Consider the following 18,826-nt stretch of genomic DNA (forward strand, 5'->3'; position numbering starts at 1 on the left):
AGGGATTTTTAAGCCCTTTGTGAAGAACCCATTTCCTTTTTTAAGATTTAGACTTTATTAACGATACGCTGTTGGGTCTGCCTTTCAGTCAGTTGGTTTGTTGGGGCAGTAGGTCATGTCCAGCAAGATTAGTCATTATGCTTGCTCTGTTAATTTTCAAGTTGTAAGCTGTTATGTGTAAGGAATCCTCCTTGGTCTTCCAAAGGATCAGGTGTTCTCAAAGACAAATCTTTATTTCTTCCTAAAGTGGTGTCTGAGCTGTTACTCAACCATTTCTTTAACCTCCTGCCTTTCCCCCCACACAGGTTTAGAACAAAGGAAAATGATTTTGTACATACCTTAGCATTCACCCCTCATTTCCATTGTTTTGTCCACAAGTTGTTTTAGGACAGAAAAACATAGTTGTTTTTTCTCCTTTACCCTTGTGAAAGACCTAGCACCATTGATTGCATAATGCTAAATGGATTGCCCACTGCATGACTTTTTCCCCAGAAGTTAATCAGCCTTAGGTCAGTGTAACAAAAGCCATTTTATCAAGCAGAGGGTACCTCTTTTCAGTGCTTGCTTCATAAGAGCATCCACTGTAGACATTTGTACTACTACTGATTGGCTCTCATCGGATACATTCTCCAAATAGTACCTGTACTTCAGACTAGTGTCCTTTGTAAGAGGTTTGTTGTAAGGCATTTGTAGTGTGCTTGGGGTCACTGCTTAAGGTACTTAAGTATTTTCACCAACTGCAGAGAATATTTTTTAGTAATATGTAATGGGTATGTTTGTACTTATCAATTGACCCATAAGAAAGCCATTTTCTCCAGTTTATCTCTCTCTCATGTTTGACCATCTAGCCTTTATCTCCTGATACAGCAGGAGTCCCTGTAGGTTATTGACAAGTTTATAATTATTTGTTCTACTGGTAAAGTTTCTAGGGGATCAAAAACCTGGAGCATCATGGTGCATGTGCCACATAATTCTGACACAGATATGCTGTCCTCCCTCTAAATGTACATGTGTCTGTGTGTGGAAACTCCAGATTTTAGAAGAGCAGCATGGCAGCATGAGAAGGAAGTACCTACATGTTACATCCATTGCAGAGGGTCTTCTTGAAGATAAGCTGATGCAGTAAGTAAATATACATTTCCATACACATATCCAGGTTTGTGTATGTCATGTACATGATTCCATAAGTGCATAGGTATTTATCTACTTATAGTTGTTAAGCAAACTTAACCTAGCTGTAGAGTAAAAGAAATGATCTGGTGTATGTTCCTGTACATTCCTATTTTGTCAGTAGTCTAATGGTTAAATCATTTTCTATTAAATTATTAGTGTTTTCATGTGTGATGCGTCAGAATAATTGATTTCACTGTTATGTGCACCCAGGGTTGCCAGACATCCTTATCTGAGCGGGACTGTCCCGGAATCATCATCCCGATCCTGAGTCCCGCACTGCTAGTTAAAATCCTAGCGAAACAGCCTCCGCTTTGTCTTTTTTTTTATTGGCCCGTATGCCAGTATACGAGCCAATCAAAAAAACGTAAAACAGAGCTACGTCTGTTTAATGTGGAACTGCTTGATGGCCCGCATTGAACAAAAGGGGGTCCGCTGTGCGATTTTTTTGATTGGCTCATATACCAGCATATGGGCCAATCAAAAATTGCCAAACACGGAGCTACTTATATTTAATGTGGAACTGCTTGGTGTTCCACATTAAAGACCTTTTTTTTGGTCTTCACTTAGCGTGAAGGACCTGTTTTTTGTTCAAACCTGTCCCGTGAGAATTCTGGCATCCCTGTGTGGACCTGACATGTAGTTCAGCAGCATGGCAACATGTTTGAGGGATCTCCACGGTTGTTCAGGTTATCTAGCACTAGAACTTGTCTCCTCCTAAAGTATAGACAGTCTTCTTTATCAAATACTGTTAAATGTTTAGAAAAGTAATGGTCTGTTAAAAAAGAAAGGTTGTATTTTAATGAAAAACTATTCCAACTGATGAAGTACAATATAAACTAAAAAAAAAAAAATCCAAACATACCAAAGAAAATAAGAAGTATTTATTAAATCAAAACAAAATGATTACGTGCTTGCATCTTTAATTGTCTGAGTAAGTGCTAAGTGATTTCATCTTCATTAATTGTGTGATAAAGCTAATTACCAAAGGCAAAATGCTTTCTCAGTTTGTGTTCTGATTTTGTAAATAGCTTTTTTCTCTTCTACATTTTTAACTCATTTTGTGTTTTATATATTCTGCTTTGCTATCTATGAATACATTTTCATTGCTTATTTATCTTTTATTTTTATATTACAGACAGTAATCGAGCCAAGTATTTTCTTTTACATGTTTTGTGGAAACAAAACCGGAAGCAGGAAGCAGTGTCCTACTGGCAAAAATATCAGCACTCTGAGAAAGTGGCAGAGCATCAGAAAGCAGCTGAAAGGTAATAGAAATAATATGTTATACAGTTAAATGGCCTGTTTGCTAACTTTTTTTTCACCAGAAGATATTAATTGCTATACAGTTAGATGGCCTATTGGTATTAAAAACAGATGTTATGTAGTCCAATCTTGCCTACATTCTTACCCTTTGGTTCGGAGCCGAACCTCGGCTCCGACTCGGCCATACTGTAGCTCGAAGTCTTCAATTGGCTCGTGGCTAAGAAGTATCCCATACTGCAACGTACCCATCCCAGATCTCGTTTGCCGCTCGTTACGCTCAGACGTGGTCTCGCTCTTGGCCGTGGCTAAGTATAATTTTTCTTCTACATTTAAACAAATTGTTGACCAAAAAGCTATTTTCATAGCTACCTTGTATGTATTGTTTCTGCTGGTTGTGTGGCCGGTTCCGTTGGCCTTGTGGTATCCCTTTCGCCCCTTGTCTCCACTGGCTAGGCCCATTTTTTAGTCAAAGGACCTTGTTCTCCCTACTGTCCAGTTGTAGTTTTTCCTATTTGTTGGTGTTTTGTTGTTTCTGTGGTGTTAGTCTCTTGTTTTCTGGGCTAGGCCTGTTTAAATTAGAGGACCTAGTCCTCCTTGTGGTTGTCTGTGGTCTATGCCATTTCAGTTAGAGGCTCTATTTTCCCGCGCTCTTCTGTGTTTGGTTTTGGTGCAAGGGTGTTCCTGTGTTCCCCTGTATGGTGTGTGGAGTTTTCTTGTCAGCATGTCTAAGGATCCCAAAGAACACAGGCCTTCGGGCTTTAAAAAGTGTGTAGAATGTAGTAACAAGATGTCATTAACTGATGGGCACTCAGTGTGCCTGTACTGCTTGGGGGTTATTCATCTCCAAGAATCCCACTTGTTCTGCCACACTTTCAGTCCCCGTGTACTGCAAGAGAGGAAGAACAAGCTTATCTTAAAAAGGACTACTGAAACCTTCCTTTGAAGAAAACTTGGAGAGGTCTTCTGGTTCCAGATCCCCTCCTTCCAAACCGGACAAGAAATCAGAGAAAAAATCTACAAAAAAGCGCTCTCTGGCTCCGTCAGTTTCCTCAGAGCCACCAGAGAAAATCGCTAAAACTACTGTTACTTCTTCGGCTCCATTGGCTTCGGTGCCGACAGAAGGCAGTACTCCGACTATGTCAATATCGGCTCCCAGTATCTTGGAGCCGGTGACAGATATTCTAGTTCAGAGCCGGTCTCCAGTTCCTGGACCGGTTTCTCCGTCTCATAGGTCTCCCTATGTAGGGAGATCCAGATCTCCGACCTTATCCTCTAGGTCCTGTAGGACCCTCTCTGATGACGATGTCGATAAGAGTGGTGCAGAAACTGCTCCAGTCATCGGTGCTGGCTAAATTGTTTTCGGTTCCGGCCCAGCCAGCCCCAGAGCCCATCCTACCCCTCCTCTTTGGCTGTTCTTTCTGCGAGCCTTTTTCGACTTTTGGAGTCAGAGTCGTCAGTCCCGTCAGATGCCGTGAGGTCGGTTCCAGTAGCCTCCTCTGGCCTCTCGGCTCCGATGTCCACTCTGATCCCATCGGCGCCATCCATGGGGTCCAGGATTCTTGGTTCACTGGTCGGACCCGAGAGGGCGGTCTCGGATCGATCTTCGACTCCTAGCCTTCCTCTCGGTGCTTTGGCTCGGGTGAGCTTGGGTCCAACATCGGCTTCGGACCTCATCTCTTTGGCTCCGAGAGCTAATACCGTATCTTCCACGGTCAGTCAACCTTCTGAGCCGGGGTAGTTCAGCTTTCGAGGTCATGAGCGTGCTGGCCAGTTCATCAGCTTCATCTTACAGCACCGACACTCTTCCCCCTCCAGCACCGGTATCAGTCTCGGATCACACTCTATCCATGGACAGCAGAGACCCAAGGTCTCAGGATACCTCCATGAGTGGCCCCCAACTTTCTGAGGTCTCCCTGGAGTTTTTGCCTGAGGAGTCCCCCAGAAAGAGAGTATGCAAGAGGAAGCATGTTGACTTCCAACATGAGTCTCTCACATCTGACACCGACCACGAGGAGTCAGAAGGGTCCCCCAATTCGTCTTCTGAAGATATCTCTTTCTCAGATATCCTGGAAATCTTGAGGCAGAGAGTCAACTGGCCCTCCAAATCCCCTTCTGAGGAGTCGGTGTTCCTGAAGGCCTTCGGGTCTCAACCCTCTGCCTCTTGGGTTTCTCCCCCGTTCGACGAGCTACTGGATCTCGTTTGTCGAAAGGTGTGGGATACTCCAGACACTGTGGAAACAGTCCCTAGGAGACCCAACAAGTTTTTGTCCGCTGCTCCAGACAAGGATTTTCTTACAAAAGGCATTCCAGTAGATGCCATGGTGGTGGCAGCAGCCACCAAGGAGGAACTTGCTGAAACTTCATCTACTGTTCATCCCCCTAACAAGGAGTCTAGGGCCATGGACAGGTATGGGGAGCGTGTGTTTTCCTCAGCGGCCTTTACACTGCGGTCGCTGAACTATTTGTCGCATTTTACACGGCTCTAGAGAGATCTCCTAAAAGAGCTGGGAGATTCTCTACAGGGTAACGTTTCTGATGCTGTGGTTCAAAAGGTCAATGCTCAGATGTCTACCCTAAATTCCATTACCAACTTTTCTATGAGGCTTATCTCGTTTGCAGCCGATGGAGTGAGCAGGGCTGCGGGTTCTGGAGTCTCTCTTAGGAGACGCTCCTGGATGCACCTGTGCAATTTCGCGGAGGCTTTCAAGTCTACTTTCACCAACGCCCCCTTTGACGGTTCATCCTTATTGGGAACCAAGGTGAAGGACACTCTCACTAGGTGCGAGTAGGAAGGAAAAACCCTGTCTGCCATGGGAGTCTGTTTTTCCATGCCTTCTAGACCTTACCCCAAGGGCCAGAAGGGTGGAAAAATGTGGTTCAGAAAGTCGCAGAGGTTTTTTCATGACACACAGAGTGATTCCCCCTCCAGAGGCAGGGGAGGGGGTGAAAATTCAGGTAGAAACCGCCCTAGAGGCAGAGGAGGCACGCGTAACCAGGGAGACCGCGATTCCTTTTGTGGTTCTCCCTACCAGCGCTCCTGAGGGGAGGCCCGACTGTGCATCTCTGGAGCCAGTCTGGGGTCGCATTTCTTTATACCCAGAAGCCTGGTGAGACATCACCCAAGATGAGTGGGTATTAGAGATAATTTCCAGAGGTTATCATATTCCACTTCTTTCTTATCCCCCTCCAAACAAAAGAATCCCAGACGTTCCACCCAGTCACAGGGTTTCCGCAACTTTAGAACTACAAAAGTTGCTGTCAAAGGGAGCCATCCAGCCTGTCCCTGCAGACCAAGTAGAATTAGGGACTTACTCCAGATTCTTTTTGATGCTGAAAAGAGCAGGGAACCTGAGACCCATCTTGGATCTCAGCCGTTTGAACCTTCATGTAGAGAAGTCCAAGTTCCGCATGGTCACGTTACAGTCAATTCTTCCATTATTAGGGAAAGATGTATGGATGTGCTCCATCGACCTCAAGGATGCTTGCTACCATATCAAGATGGACAGGGCATCCAGAAGTCACTTACACTTCTGGTTGGGAGCCAGTCATTTTCAGTTTCATGCGCTGCCCGTTGGTCTCACCACACCCTTCAGGGTGTTCACCAAATGCATGGCAGTGGTAATGGCTCACTTGAGACGTCAGGGATTCCAAGTGTTTCCATAATTGGATGACTGGCTCCTGTCTGCCACCACCAGGCATCTACTGCTGCAGACCAGAGACACCACTATTGCGCTGTGCAAAAGTCTGGGAATTACTCTGAACTGGGAAAAGTCTGCCTTGTTGCCCTCGCAAAGTGTTACCTTTATCGGCACCGAATTAGACACGGTGCTCATGAGGGCCTTCCTACCAGGAGGGAGAATTCAGGTTTTACAGCAGCAGGTCTACGCTTTGCTACCATTGAAGAAGGTCAAGGCAAAAGTGGTCCTCAAGTTATTAGGGACCATGGCTGCCATGATTATGCAAGTTCCTCTTGCGAGACTACACATGAGGCTTCTTCAGTGGCTGCTTTTTGCCCAATGGTCTCTACAGCATCTCCCGTTCTCCTATCTTATTCTGATTACAGACAAGTGCAAGCAGGATCTGCGCTGGTGGCTTCAGACCAGCAATCTTAATGCAGGCATGCCTTTTGTTCTTCCTCCTCCAGTTGCCACGGTGACCACGAATGCCTCCCAGATCAGGTGGGGGGCATTATCTTGGCAGGACGGTCCAAGGCACGTGGCAAGAGCACAAGACCCATTTGCATATCAATGTCTTGGAGATGAGAGCAGTGCTATTAGCATTGGAAGCACTTCAGGGCTTTCTTCCTCATGGGATAATTGCAATCCACTCAGACAAACATGTCAGTGGTATGGTATCCGAAAAAACAGGGAGGAACCAGGTCGTATACTCTTTGCAGAGAGGCACTTCGAGTGTGGCAGTGGGCAGTGTCTTCCCGACGCTCTCTAGTGGCAACGCACATACCGGGGAATTCCAACGTGATTGCCAACAGGCTGATCAGAGCTGTTCTGATGCCTCACGAGTGGTCCCTGAACGAACAAGTGGCGGAGCAGATTTTCTGCAGATGGAGTCAGCCTTGCTGCGACCTATTTGCCAGCCTCCTCAACACCAAATGCAGCAAATACTTCACCCTTATCCCCCCGAAGGGAGGGGCACCCAGGGACGCTCTAGTTCACGATTGGCCCTCCGGTCTTCTTTATGCCTTCCCACCAGTCCCCCTGATAACGAAGGTTATTCAGAAAGCACAATCCTTGGGAAGCAAGATGATACTGACTGCACCACACTGGCCTCGTCAGATTTGGTTCCGTTTTCTCCAACCTTATCTAATGGCCGATCCGTGGATTCTGGACCCAGAGCCAGATCTGCTGACTCATATGTCAGGGCAGTCCCATCCCTCCATTCAGACCCTCAAGTTGACAGCTTGGCTGCTCCAGTTCCGTCCCTAGTCAGGCTTCATGATTTTTCCCCGGGGGTGGTTCATATTCTGTCTTCTTCCCACAAGCCTTCTACTAGGAAGATTTATTCCAGTAAGTCGAAGAGATTCTCCATTTGGGCTCATGAAAGGCAGATTGATCCCTATTCAGCTCCTATTCCATCAGTTTTAGAATTTCTTTCTCAACTGTTCAGCCAGGGATCAGCTGCTGCAACTATCAAAGTGCAGTTGGCAGCCATTTCTACTTTTCATGTTGCTAATGAACCCAATCTAATAGCGCACAGGCTTTGTAGGGCTTTTCTGAAAGGGACTATGCTACTTCAACCTCCAGTCTTTGATCCTGTAATGCCATGGGACCTCAATTTTGTGTTACAGCAGCTTACCTCGCCTCACTTTGAGCCCGCAGCTACTTGTGACATTAAATTATTGTCTTGGAAGGCAATCTTTTTGATAGCCATCACTTCGGCTAGGTGGGTCTCCGAGCTCCAAGCTTTATCGGTTCGGCCCCCTTACTTGGTATTTCACAAGGATAGGGTTTCTCTAAGACCTAATCCTTCCTTTACGCCAAAGGTTGCTTCGATTGTCAACCTCAACCAGTCCATTGGACTGCCTGTGTTTTTCCCTGAATTTTCTAACAGGCAGAATTTAAGTTTCATCAGCTAGATGTTCACAGACAATTACATTTCTGTTTACATAGAATTAAAGATATTAGGAAATCAGATCGACTCTTTGTTTCATTCTCAGACAATAGACTTGGGGCTCCAGTTTCTGAAGTAACTCTGTTCATATGGATTTCTAGTTGCATTTCCTTCATTTATACTTCAGATGGCAAGGAATTACCCTTTAAAGTGAAAGCTCATTCTACAAGATCGGTATCTACCTCTACTGCATTTCAGGCTAGGATGTCTATGGATGATATTTGTGCTGCAGCTACATGGGCATCACCTCACACCTTTATTAGTCACTACACATTGGATCTGATATCTAGAGGCAGATCTTCCTTTGGTTCCACAGTGCTCAGGAGTATTTTTCAATGAGCCACCCAAGGTTTAGGTGTTAGGGACGCTGTCCCAAGAGTAAGAATGTAGGCGAGATTGGACTACATAACATCAAGAAGTTATGTTCTCACCATAACGTTCGATGTATGTGGTTCATCTTGCCTCACATTCTTACTAACCCACCCACCTACCCCCTCCTGGAGGACCTAGAGGTTTAGTTTCTGGTTTCAGTATATTTTTTGTTGGGTTGGTTCTTCCTTTCAATGTGTTTGTGTGTATGTGAGCTTGCAGCAAACAAGATCTGGGATGGGTGCGTTGCAGTATGGGATATCTCTTGGCCACGAGCCAATTGAAGACTTCGAGCTAGAGTATGGCAGAGTCGGAGCCGAGGTTTGGCTCCGATCCCAGGGGTAAGAATGTGAGGCGAGATAGACTACATACATCAAACATTATGGTGAGTACATAACTTCTTGTTTCCATCTCATCTGAACCCAAGTTTGATAGTAGCACATAGGTGCCAGAGGACTGCAGGGGGAGGAGAATTGCACAGTTCTTGCCACCTGTCCATTTGGAGGGATGGTGTGACTTTATTTTCTGCCTAATTGCCCTGGTATCTGCCTGCAAAGCTTTGTGGTCTGTACTCATGCTCTATAAATCAACCCTTTGCATGAGATTATATGATGGTATAATAGGTACACACAAGTGTGCCACAAATCAGAACTAACTTTATGTGTGTACCCTTATGTAGACTTCTTGTCAGCTTAGCAGTGTGACTACCAACAGTCAGCTTCAGCTATAAGTACCCCTGCTGGAGAACTTTCCTTTTTCTGTGCTAATCTTTTATAAAAATGTTCTTATGCCTATCCAAAAGGATAAATGTTCTAGCAGTAAACAGATTACCTATAAGGTCACCCATACTTCATATGTTTTTTGTTTTGGTGAATAGCAAAAAGTAAGGCCCTGTCATATCATTCCTAAAGCTATAAGGGGTATGTTAAATGTATTTATTTTTTCTTGAAAATAACCAACTCTGGTATTTAGCACATGCAGCCATGGTAATGAATTGTCCTTCAGCAGATCTCCCCTTTTGGCAGACAAAGAAAAAAAGCTTTCTAAAATGGTTTCTGAAAAATCTCGGACTTCTCTCTCTTTTTTGCAACTGAGACTGAAGATGTTACTGAAGTACCTTCTCAGCCCTTGGACTGTCAGTAAGGCCCAGGAATTTTGCACATCCGTTCAAACCATACATCAGGCTGAACTTGCAAAGAAGGGAGAACCACACTTTATTATCTGTGATAGAGAGGCAAGCATACACCAAGTACTGATGTGGGAGCATGTTACTGGGACACTTATGATGAACTTGGCAGTGGATTCTTCCCATAAAACCATAAGGCTGTAGACCACTAAGACAACACAAAAATAAACATTTACACAATCAAAAGACTAATACAGCCAGGCCAAACTACCACTCATTAAGCAAATACCTACAACAACTCAGTCCCTATAGCTACCCAGTTCAATGCACTCTGTCCTGTCCCTGCTTAATAACAAACCACCCTCCATCCTCACTGTTACAAACAGTACTAATAACCACCAAAATCCTCTCTCTCCAACCAGCACTTATCTCTTCTATCAAAAAACACCTCCTAAAACTAAAAAAATCTGCCCCAGCTGCTGACAATCTGCCACTAGATTATCTAAAAATTACTGCAGATGCTATAATGTACCCTGTATCTGTACTCCTAAACCAATCCATTACAGAAAGCTACAACTCCCATCTGGAAAAATCACACATCATGCCTCTTTAAAAAGGTGGAACATTCCCAACCCATCTACATTTACTGACCTGTAGCAATTCTACCTCCTCTCTCCAAACTACTAGAGAAATGCATTAATTCCCAACTCCTACCCCATCTTGACAACAACATTCTCCTCTCCAACACTCATCATGGTTTCCAAACTTACCATAGCACCACCACTGCTCTACTCATTTTTTTCTTGAAATTGTCAACTTTAATAGAAACACCAGCAACCTAGTATCCTCCCTTTTCTTAGACATGTCCAAATCATTTGACACATTTTCACACCAACACCTGCTCCAAGAAATATACTCTGTAAGACTCTTCCATTCATCCCATAGCTAGTTCCACAACTATCTCACCAACAGACTCCAGACTCTAAAATGGAAACAAGATCTTTTCCCTCTTTCTGTCCAACTCTATTGGTGTGCCTCAGGGATCTATTCTAGGCCCTTTACTATTCAACATATTCACTAATAATTTTCACAAAGCTACCAATGAAGTCCCATAGTTCAATACACAGGCAGTGCTACTCTCATATGCTCTTCACCAGTTCTATTGCTATTCCACAAGATGACCCACGACTACTTTTCCCCTATTGAGGCCTGGCTAGATGACTGCCAAATACCTTTAAATGTAAAAAAATAAATAAATAATGCTATTTTTATCCAAATCTCTGTCAGCACAGAAACAATCCTATGACATTACATCAGCAAATAATACCCCAATAGAAATAGTTTCCAACACAAAGCTTCTTGGTATCGTAATTGACAGTAACTTAAAAATATGATCAACAAATCACTCAAGCCATCAAGAAAACTACCAAAAGCTGGGCTTCCTCTACAAAAACAAATCCTATCTCACTGACTTTTCCAGAAATTCTTTAGCAGCATATTATATTTTCCCTCATTTCTCTATGCAGCGCTCATCCTAATTAATCTTCACTCCACCTTAAAATATAAACTGGAGTTTTGCTATGGTAAAATAGCTGTTGGCTTCCAACTTACTGAGCTATTCACACCACTGCCCCTCACTAAAGCAGCTACATTGGCTCAAACTAACTAGTTAATTTAACTATTCCCTTACCACCCACAAAATAATACACAAACCCAACACTTGCCCCTTACCACAAAACATCCTCAAAAACTACTCTCCACATAGGAATCTGCACTAATACAACAAATATCTCCTGACCTGGAACAAGTCTCATAACAGTACAGGAGGCTCAATTTACTCAACCTATGTTGCTGAGCACTGGAACTCCTTCCCATATGCCCAAAAACAAGACATCAGTACCACAATTTTCAAGTACAACCTAAAACAACACCTAACTTCCTCATGGCTATGCTTAGGTTCCCATCCTAATTAAACCCACCATTATTTCTGTTTCTCTTGCATTACCAATTTTTCTTTATCAATTACTCCAATTCTTTCACCTTTCTTATTTTTTTTCTCTCTTTCTTTTATCCCCACTACTGCTCATCCAACTAACCTGCATCTTTAATCTTCTCCTGCTAATACCCGCTCCTTACCAAACTTATTTCCTTACCTATCTACTGTTATCTCAACAGTTCCAATATTAGAACTTTTTCTATTTGGGTTTTTCTTGATTTTTCTGTTCATATCCTTCCATCTCTTCCTCTGTTCTTCTGTTCCTCCTGTAGTGACATCCAGCTTCATTTATGTTGATATACATACTGAATCTATGTTCATTATAGCTGCTCTTGTGTCTCCAGCTATTACATGTTAACATGTCTTTGATTTATGTATGAAACTTCTAATGTATATGATAAATGTCTTTACTATTTGTTTCCATGTTACCTGCAAAGTTCATTGTGAAATATACTTTATTTGGCACTTTTCTCTCTGGGCCTTTGCTGAAAATGGGACTTATGCCCAGTCGGAGTTTCCACAATAAATTCTTTCTATTTTGTGCAGGATGCTTCCCAGAGGATTGGTACAATTTTGCACAAGACTTGCCCAAAGCACTGCTGTCTCTGCAGCCTTCCCTTTTAGCATCTGCCCCACTTAAGTGAATGGTAGCCCTCTCTGCCTCAGAAGAAAAGGCTGTATCTCAATCTGATGTTGAGGATCTGGACTACACCTCCCAGTTGTCTTCCCCTACTTCTTGTGAAGCATAATTTAAATACACCCTTTCTTCACACTCTCCCAATGAAGAAAATATATTTTCTGGATACAGTCTCAAAAAGGAAAAAAATACTTTACATTGGAAGGTAAGGGGGTGTTAAATCTCAGAAAAGGTATTGCGAGTTACTAAGTATGGATTCCCCAAAGCTAGTGGCCATCACTTCTGTTTTAGTAGTTTTAGAAGACATCTTTGCTTCAGCTTCTGTCTCTCTCACATTCCCAACCCTCCTACTCCAAAGCAACCTGACCGATTCTACAGGGTATCTGATGTACACAAATTCCTCTATAAAATCCTGTGTCAGTCCTTGGTGTTGTTTCTTTGGATGGGGACTGAAGGTCCAAGGACTTTTCTGCTTCTAATTCTTTCCCAATTGATAAAGATAGCTGTGCCTTTAATAGATTTGGGAAAAACATCTTCACATCTTGTACACTGGCATTTAGGGAAATTAATTGCCAAATGCACATATTTAAATGCTTATAATCCATTTTTGCTGATATGCAACAAACCCTCGCTAGCCTGCCTAATTCAGACAGTAAATCTAATTTACTTGACATGTTAAACACTGCTTCCCTGGTCACTAAGCATTAAGTGTCCTTATGATGCAGTAGATGTTGTGTCTAGTGCTGCTGCTACAGGTACAGTAATATGTAGGAATTTGTGGATATGATTACAAAATTTACCTGATTATGTAAAGCCTTGTTTATTAAATGTACCGCTTGAAAGACACCTCTGTTTTGGAAACACTTCGGCTGATATATTTATGAAGCTGGAAGAAAGGGGTAAATCATTGCAATGAATTAAATGGCTCTTCCTAGTTCCTATTCCAAAATACCAAATGAATTACCCTTATTCTTCCTGTCCATTTTTTTTCAGAACCCTTTTAAATCCTCCCACCAAAAACTTACTAAATAGCAATACAAGAAAAAAAGAAAAGGCAAGGAATTTCAAGGACCATACTTTCAAAAGAAAAACAATGACTGTGAATGTCAGTACTCTGACCCCACACTGGCCTTTCTCCCCAAATTGCAGGCAGTTGCTCTCATTGCTCTGATCTCTGGAAACAAATAATTTCAGATGTCTGGGTTCTCAAAATAATGCAGAATAGTTAGAGTACAGTGGGTATCCTTCCATCTCAAGCTGGGATCCCTCTTCTTCCAAAGAGGCCAGATCCATCTGTTTCCTCAAATTCTTTGGCAGTTGATGTCTCAGGCAGTGATAAAGCCAGTCCCTCCTTCCCAGCAAGTCCGAGTCTTCTTGTCAAGATTGTTTCTTGTTCTTGAGTTCCAAGATGGCTACACATTGAGTAACAGCTTAATTTCAGCTCTCCTAGTGTAAAAAAAAAACTCAGAAGATAGAGCCAGTAAACTCTTATTTTTGGTTAAATTTTAGAAACTGCCTAGTAAGTGCACTGCCTGGATGCCAGCAAAAAAGAAATTCAGAGAACCTGAAAGAAAATCAATCACAAAAGGTGAGGAAAAGAGCACTAACTGGGAAGAATTCTGCAGCTGCTCAGCAAAAAGCAATGCAAGCTCCAGCTTTGGTGCAATATGTGACTTCCAGTAACCTAAATGAAAAAAATAAGTCAAATGTACTCAAATCTGATTAAAATAAACAAAACACTGATGGAAGAAGTTTTAAACAGATAGATGAGGAGATAAACTGCAAAAAATCAAACATCAAAATGAAAAAAAAGGTTGGCTGAATATGAGACTAATCAAGAAAAGATGTATCAAAAATAACAAAATCAGAGGACAGAGCACATAGGGAAAACCTGAGATTTTCTGCTCTACCAGAGAAGCTGGAAGGAACAGACTATATTAATTTTATGAAAGCACAAATAAGCAACTCAGCTGGTAGTCCACAACAGGAGTTGTTAATTGAAAGGTTACATTGTGTGTGTGTGTGTGCTCCAAACCTGGCCTTGAGAAAGCAACCTAGACCTTTACTAGTAAAGATGCAATCTTACCAACAGAAGGGGTTGATTCTGACGAAACTGTGGCAGGACAGAGTACTAAAAGTGGGAGACAGCAGAGTGTTTGTGGAAAAATGACTACTCATTGTACACCAGACAGAAGAGGAGTAAATTTATTCCATTATTCAGGAAATCTCAAAAAGCAAATGGGAGATTCAAAATGCTATACCAGGTTATATTTAGATTGCTTTCCTTGGAGGGTCAACATCATTTTTTGATGCAGAACTTGCTAAGGAAAAAATGCAAAAGTATGTACAACAGAAAGTGAGCTTTCATACAGAAGGATATTCTGGTTCTTGTTCTTCTGGTAATAATGTCCACAGAGAGACTGTGCCAGTGAAATATTTTCCAGTGTTTCAAAAGAAAATGCTTGACAGACAGAAAAAAAAAGCACAAGAGTTGACTAGAAGAACCAGGAGTACAATGGAAATAAAGCAGAGACTGGATTTGGGAGATGGATATCAACAGGAAGAAAACCAGCAACTCAGACATTGACAAATAAATGTGGAATTACAAAGCATTAATTACATTTTTTTAAACATGACAGATTAAGAAAACCTAGAAATATTGGACTTCTTTGACTTTGTTAAACTTGTAGGGGACCCCAAAGCATATGCTGTTTAACTGTAAGTAAAACAAAATGTTATTCTTAGCAGTAGTATTTTTTGTAATGCATGGCATTGACCTGCATTCTACAAAGCAAAGTTATTTCAGAGTGTAATAGGGATACTAAAGGAAACAGGTGCCCCCCTTTTTTCCTCCACCTTTCTTTCTCCTTGTTCTGTTTTAACAAAGGTAGACACTGCAGTGTAAAAAAGATAAGAAAAGTCTGGACAAAAGAGCATGATACAAGAAAAATGTATATGCTTTTTCTTAGTCTTGCATACAGGAATGAATGGATTAAGGCCCTTGACTTGATCTAGTAACAAGTTTTAAGGAGAAGCAGATAAGTAAAAAAGAGCACTGAATATTATAAAAAAGTTTTCCTCTAGCAAATAAATGAGACAAAACCATGGCAGGAGGACAGAGTGCTAAAAGTGGGAGACAGTAGAGTGTTTTTGGAGAATGATTAGTCACTGTATGTATGTAGGCAGAAGTGGAATAAAGTAGAGGCAACTGTATATCTGCTTCTCGTGTCTCTATAGAGACAATCTGGTAAGGGCCAATAAAACAAAATACATCTTCCTGTCAATGACTGTGATACAATGTTTTTTGAAAGCATTCAATTCTTTTTCTATTCTGGGAGAGGAATAAAGATAAGAGAAAAACAGACAGCACTTCGTGGAAGTAGAAGCATAGGCTTGTGCCATCCATCTTGGCATGGATAACCTTAATTATAGGGTAATCCAAGTCTCTGAGTGTAGCTGTCAGTCTGGGACAATTGTTCCATTAGGAGAGCTAAAATTCAATATTTGAAGACTTATATTGTTTTATCTCTTAATATTAAGTTAATAGATTTAGGAGTGTTCTGTGGATTTTTTTGAGGGTTTTCACTAAAACAAAAAAGTTTTGTAAGATGTGTGACATAGGTTAAGTGGATATGCAAGAAACAACTGTATAAAAGATTAACTTGGCAAACAGTGTATGGACATAAAAAAAGCTAAACCTAGGGTGGCTTGCTGGTTGAGTTAGTTCTGTACTTCTTCCTGGTGGGTACAGCTGCCTCTATGCAACTATTAACATATTTGTACAGGGTTTCTGTGAACAGTTCTGCATAGGCAGCAGTGTTCTTGGGGTTTATGGAGTCTTAAAATTTTGCCGGGTTATCACTAAATAGCAGGAAGTTACTCTAGTAGTTTCTGGTTTTATTTTACTTCAAAGGAGAGCATTTTTTCGTCTGACCTTCCCAGGGAAGACATTGCACTAGGGGATGTGCAGAACTCTCCTATGTTAGTTAAGATCCACAGGCTTGTCCCAGATGATGCAAAGGTTCTGTAGGCTTGTTGTAGCCTTTTCTTGATAGATGCCTTGAATAGCAACCAAACCAGTCAGGAACATTAAGCACAGACACTCACAGCAACTGAAATAGTGATATTTTTTGTCAGCATAAGACCAGTAAGTGTTCCCTGGTCAAGATGATAAAACAATTATTGTTAAACCACCAGCCAGAATAGAACAGAAAATAAATAAAATAAACATGGCAAAGAGGTGACCTTTAGGCCATCAGAACCATTTCTAGTCATATTAGTTTTCTTTTTAATGAAGGTTCAGCAAAAAGAAGTTGGCTGTAGAACAAATACACTGTCCAAGCAAAAACAGGAATCAATGCACTCTGCTCCTTCTTTCACCCAGAGCAAAATATAAGAACAAATTCCAAGCTGGCACCCGTGAAGCAGTTATTAGGCTTTCTGGTGATCAGCAGTCTCCAGGAAATAATGTCCCTGTGCTCCTTCTCTCACCAGGAGCAAAACAAAAGCACTAATCCCAAGATGACTACTGAGAGGCAGAATGTGGGCTCTCTAATAATTGGTGGTCTTGGAGTAGATGTTGCAGATTTTAAAGGTAAGATAGAAAATGGCTTAATATCCTAAGTGCTGCAGTGTTCACTAAGCAGGTAGATATGAAAGGGGATAACTTAAGCTTTAGCTATCCAAGTGGAGAGAAAATAATTTTAAAGGCACAAGATAGATTGGAAGAGGGTGGGTACTTTGTCTTCTGGTTCTGTAGAATACAGTGGGATAGCCAATGCATTTAAATAGTTGAAAGGGAATGATTCCACAAAATGATAATTTTGTGCTTACTCAAAATAGACAATAAAAGGGGAGAGGGAAGGAGATATGTGGTCAAATTAACATAAGGGGCAGGCAACTAGAAAGACAGTTGAGTTTAAAAACACAACAGCACCAGGGTGAGAGGGTGGGGAAAAATAAATTTCTATGCGACTCGTAAGAGAGACAGCTGTGGTCTCTTTCCTAGTTTAAATATGTAATTAAAGCAGAATACAAGTAAAACACAGTGTAAAGGAAACAAATCACAGTATACAAAATAGAAGAAGGCAGTAAAGTAATATAAAATACAAGAAAGCAAAAGCAAACTAACCTTTCCCTCACAGTAAGTTGTGGCAGAGTCTGGGTAGGTTTCCAGTAAAACATTGTAATGTTTTATTTTCCTTAAATAGAAGGTTTAGTTCCTAGCTCCACCCTCACTTCACAGATAATTAACCTTAATTGACCTGTTCTAATTTGTGTGCGACTCAGAAGAGAGACAGATGTGTTCTCTTTCCTAGTTTAAATCTGTAATTTCTCCAAAGCCAACTTCATGCTTCTTAAGACAGAAGTGGTGAACTTCATGACACCCATGCAGATGGACAATACAGTTACAACTGCTGAATCCTACACAAATGCACTCTATAAGCACTTACACGAGTGCATGGCTCGTGCTATCCCAGACAGAACCAAGACGCTATCCTCCAAAAAAAGGAAGCCAGTCTGGTGGTCCCCTGCCATAAACAAACTGTACAACAGAAGGAAGAATCTGTTGCAAGAGAGTAAAATCCCATGAGTGGAAGAGCTCCCTGGTCAGCCTCAGTAAGAAGCTGAGGTCCCTTATAAGATCCTCCAAAGCTAGCTATGAAAGCAAAATCACCACTAATTCTGGGGACAACCACAAAGCATTCTATAGCTATGTCAAGAATCTCAATGGCAACACCCAGATCTGCTCTGAGTTACAGCAAAAAGGCATGAAAATTACAGAACCAACTGATAATGCCAACATCCTGGCAGATAGGTTCAGTGCTAATTTTACCCCCCCCCCAACCCCTAAAGGGCCCATATCTATACAGGAAGAATGCAGAGTCCCTGTAATCACAAGTATGCAGGTAAAAGCTGCACTCTCTAAAGCCAAAAACACAGCATCCATGGGACCAGACAACATCCCAGGCTGCGTTTTACATGAACTTCAGAATGAACTGGCTCCCCACTTAAGCACCATGTTCAGTAATAGCTCGCATCAGGCTTTGTGCCCACTGAATGGAGCACAGCAACAGTTATCCCACTCCACAAAGGGGGAGCCACCACTGATCCCGGGAACTATCGACCTATTAGCCTGATGAGCCTGGTTTGCAAGGCCATGGAACGTATCATCATGGAACTCATAAACAAAGACATTGGTAACCTCCAAACTCTGGATCCCACCCAGTTCAGGTTTGTGAAAGGCAGATCATGCCTCCTGAACCTGATCGACCTCTTTGAGGCAGTCACCAAAGCCGTAGATGAGGGTAAGGTGGTTCACACACTTTATCTTGACCTCGCCAAGACTTTCAACACCATTCCCCATTCTGGAATTATAGCTAAACTCACTAAACTAGGTATAAATCCCTACGTCACAAGATGGGTTGCCAACTTGGCTCACTGACAGAACCCACACTGTAAAATTTGCAGACTCCAAATCTGACCTCAAAGCAGTAACAAGTGGAGTACCACAGGGTTCCGTCCTGGGACCTCTGCTGTTTGGAATCTACTTCTCTGAAGTACAGGCTAACACAGATGGCCTCTGGCTAATGAAGTTCGTAGATGACTGCAAACTAGGAGCCATAGTCAAGTC

The 18,826-nt window shown here is 42.1% G+C and overlaps 1 protein-coding gene across 1 annotated transcript in view; it reads left to right on the forward strand.

Moving 5' to 3' along the window:
• FANCG (FA complementation group G) overlaps nucleotides 1–18,826 on the forward strand; it is a 1,917,581-nt gene that overhangs the window by 1,881,814 nt on the left and 16,941 nt on the right. Inside the window, exon 13 of the mRNA XM_044077386.1 lies at nucleotides 2,309–2,438. Coding sequence (XP_043933321.1) covers nucleotides 2,309–2,438 — 130 coding nt within the window. The remainder of the gene's footprint in view (nucleotides 1–2,308; nucleotides 2,439–18,826) is intronic.

This window comes from Protopterus annectens, chromosome 1.part1, assembly GCF_019279795.1.
Source record: "Protopterus annectens isolate FY-2018-M chromosome 1.part1, PAN1.0, whole genome shotgun sequence".
NCBI lineage: Eukaryota > Metazoa > Chordata > Ceratodontiformes > Protopteridae > Protopterus > Protopterus annectens.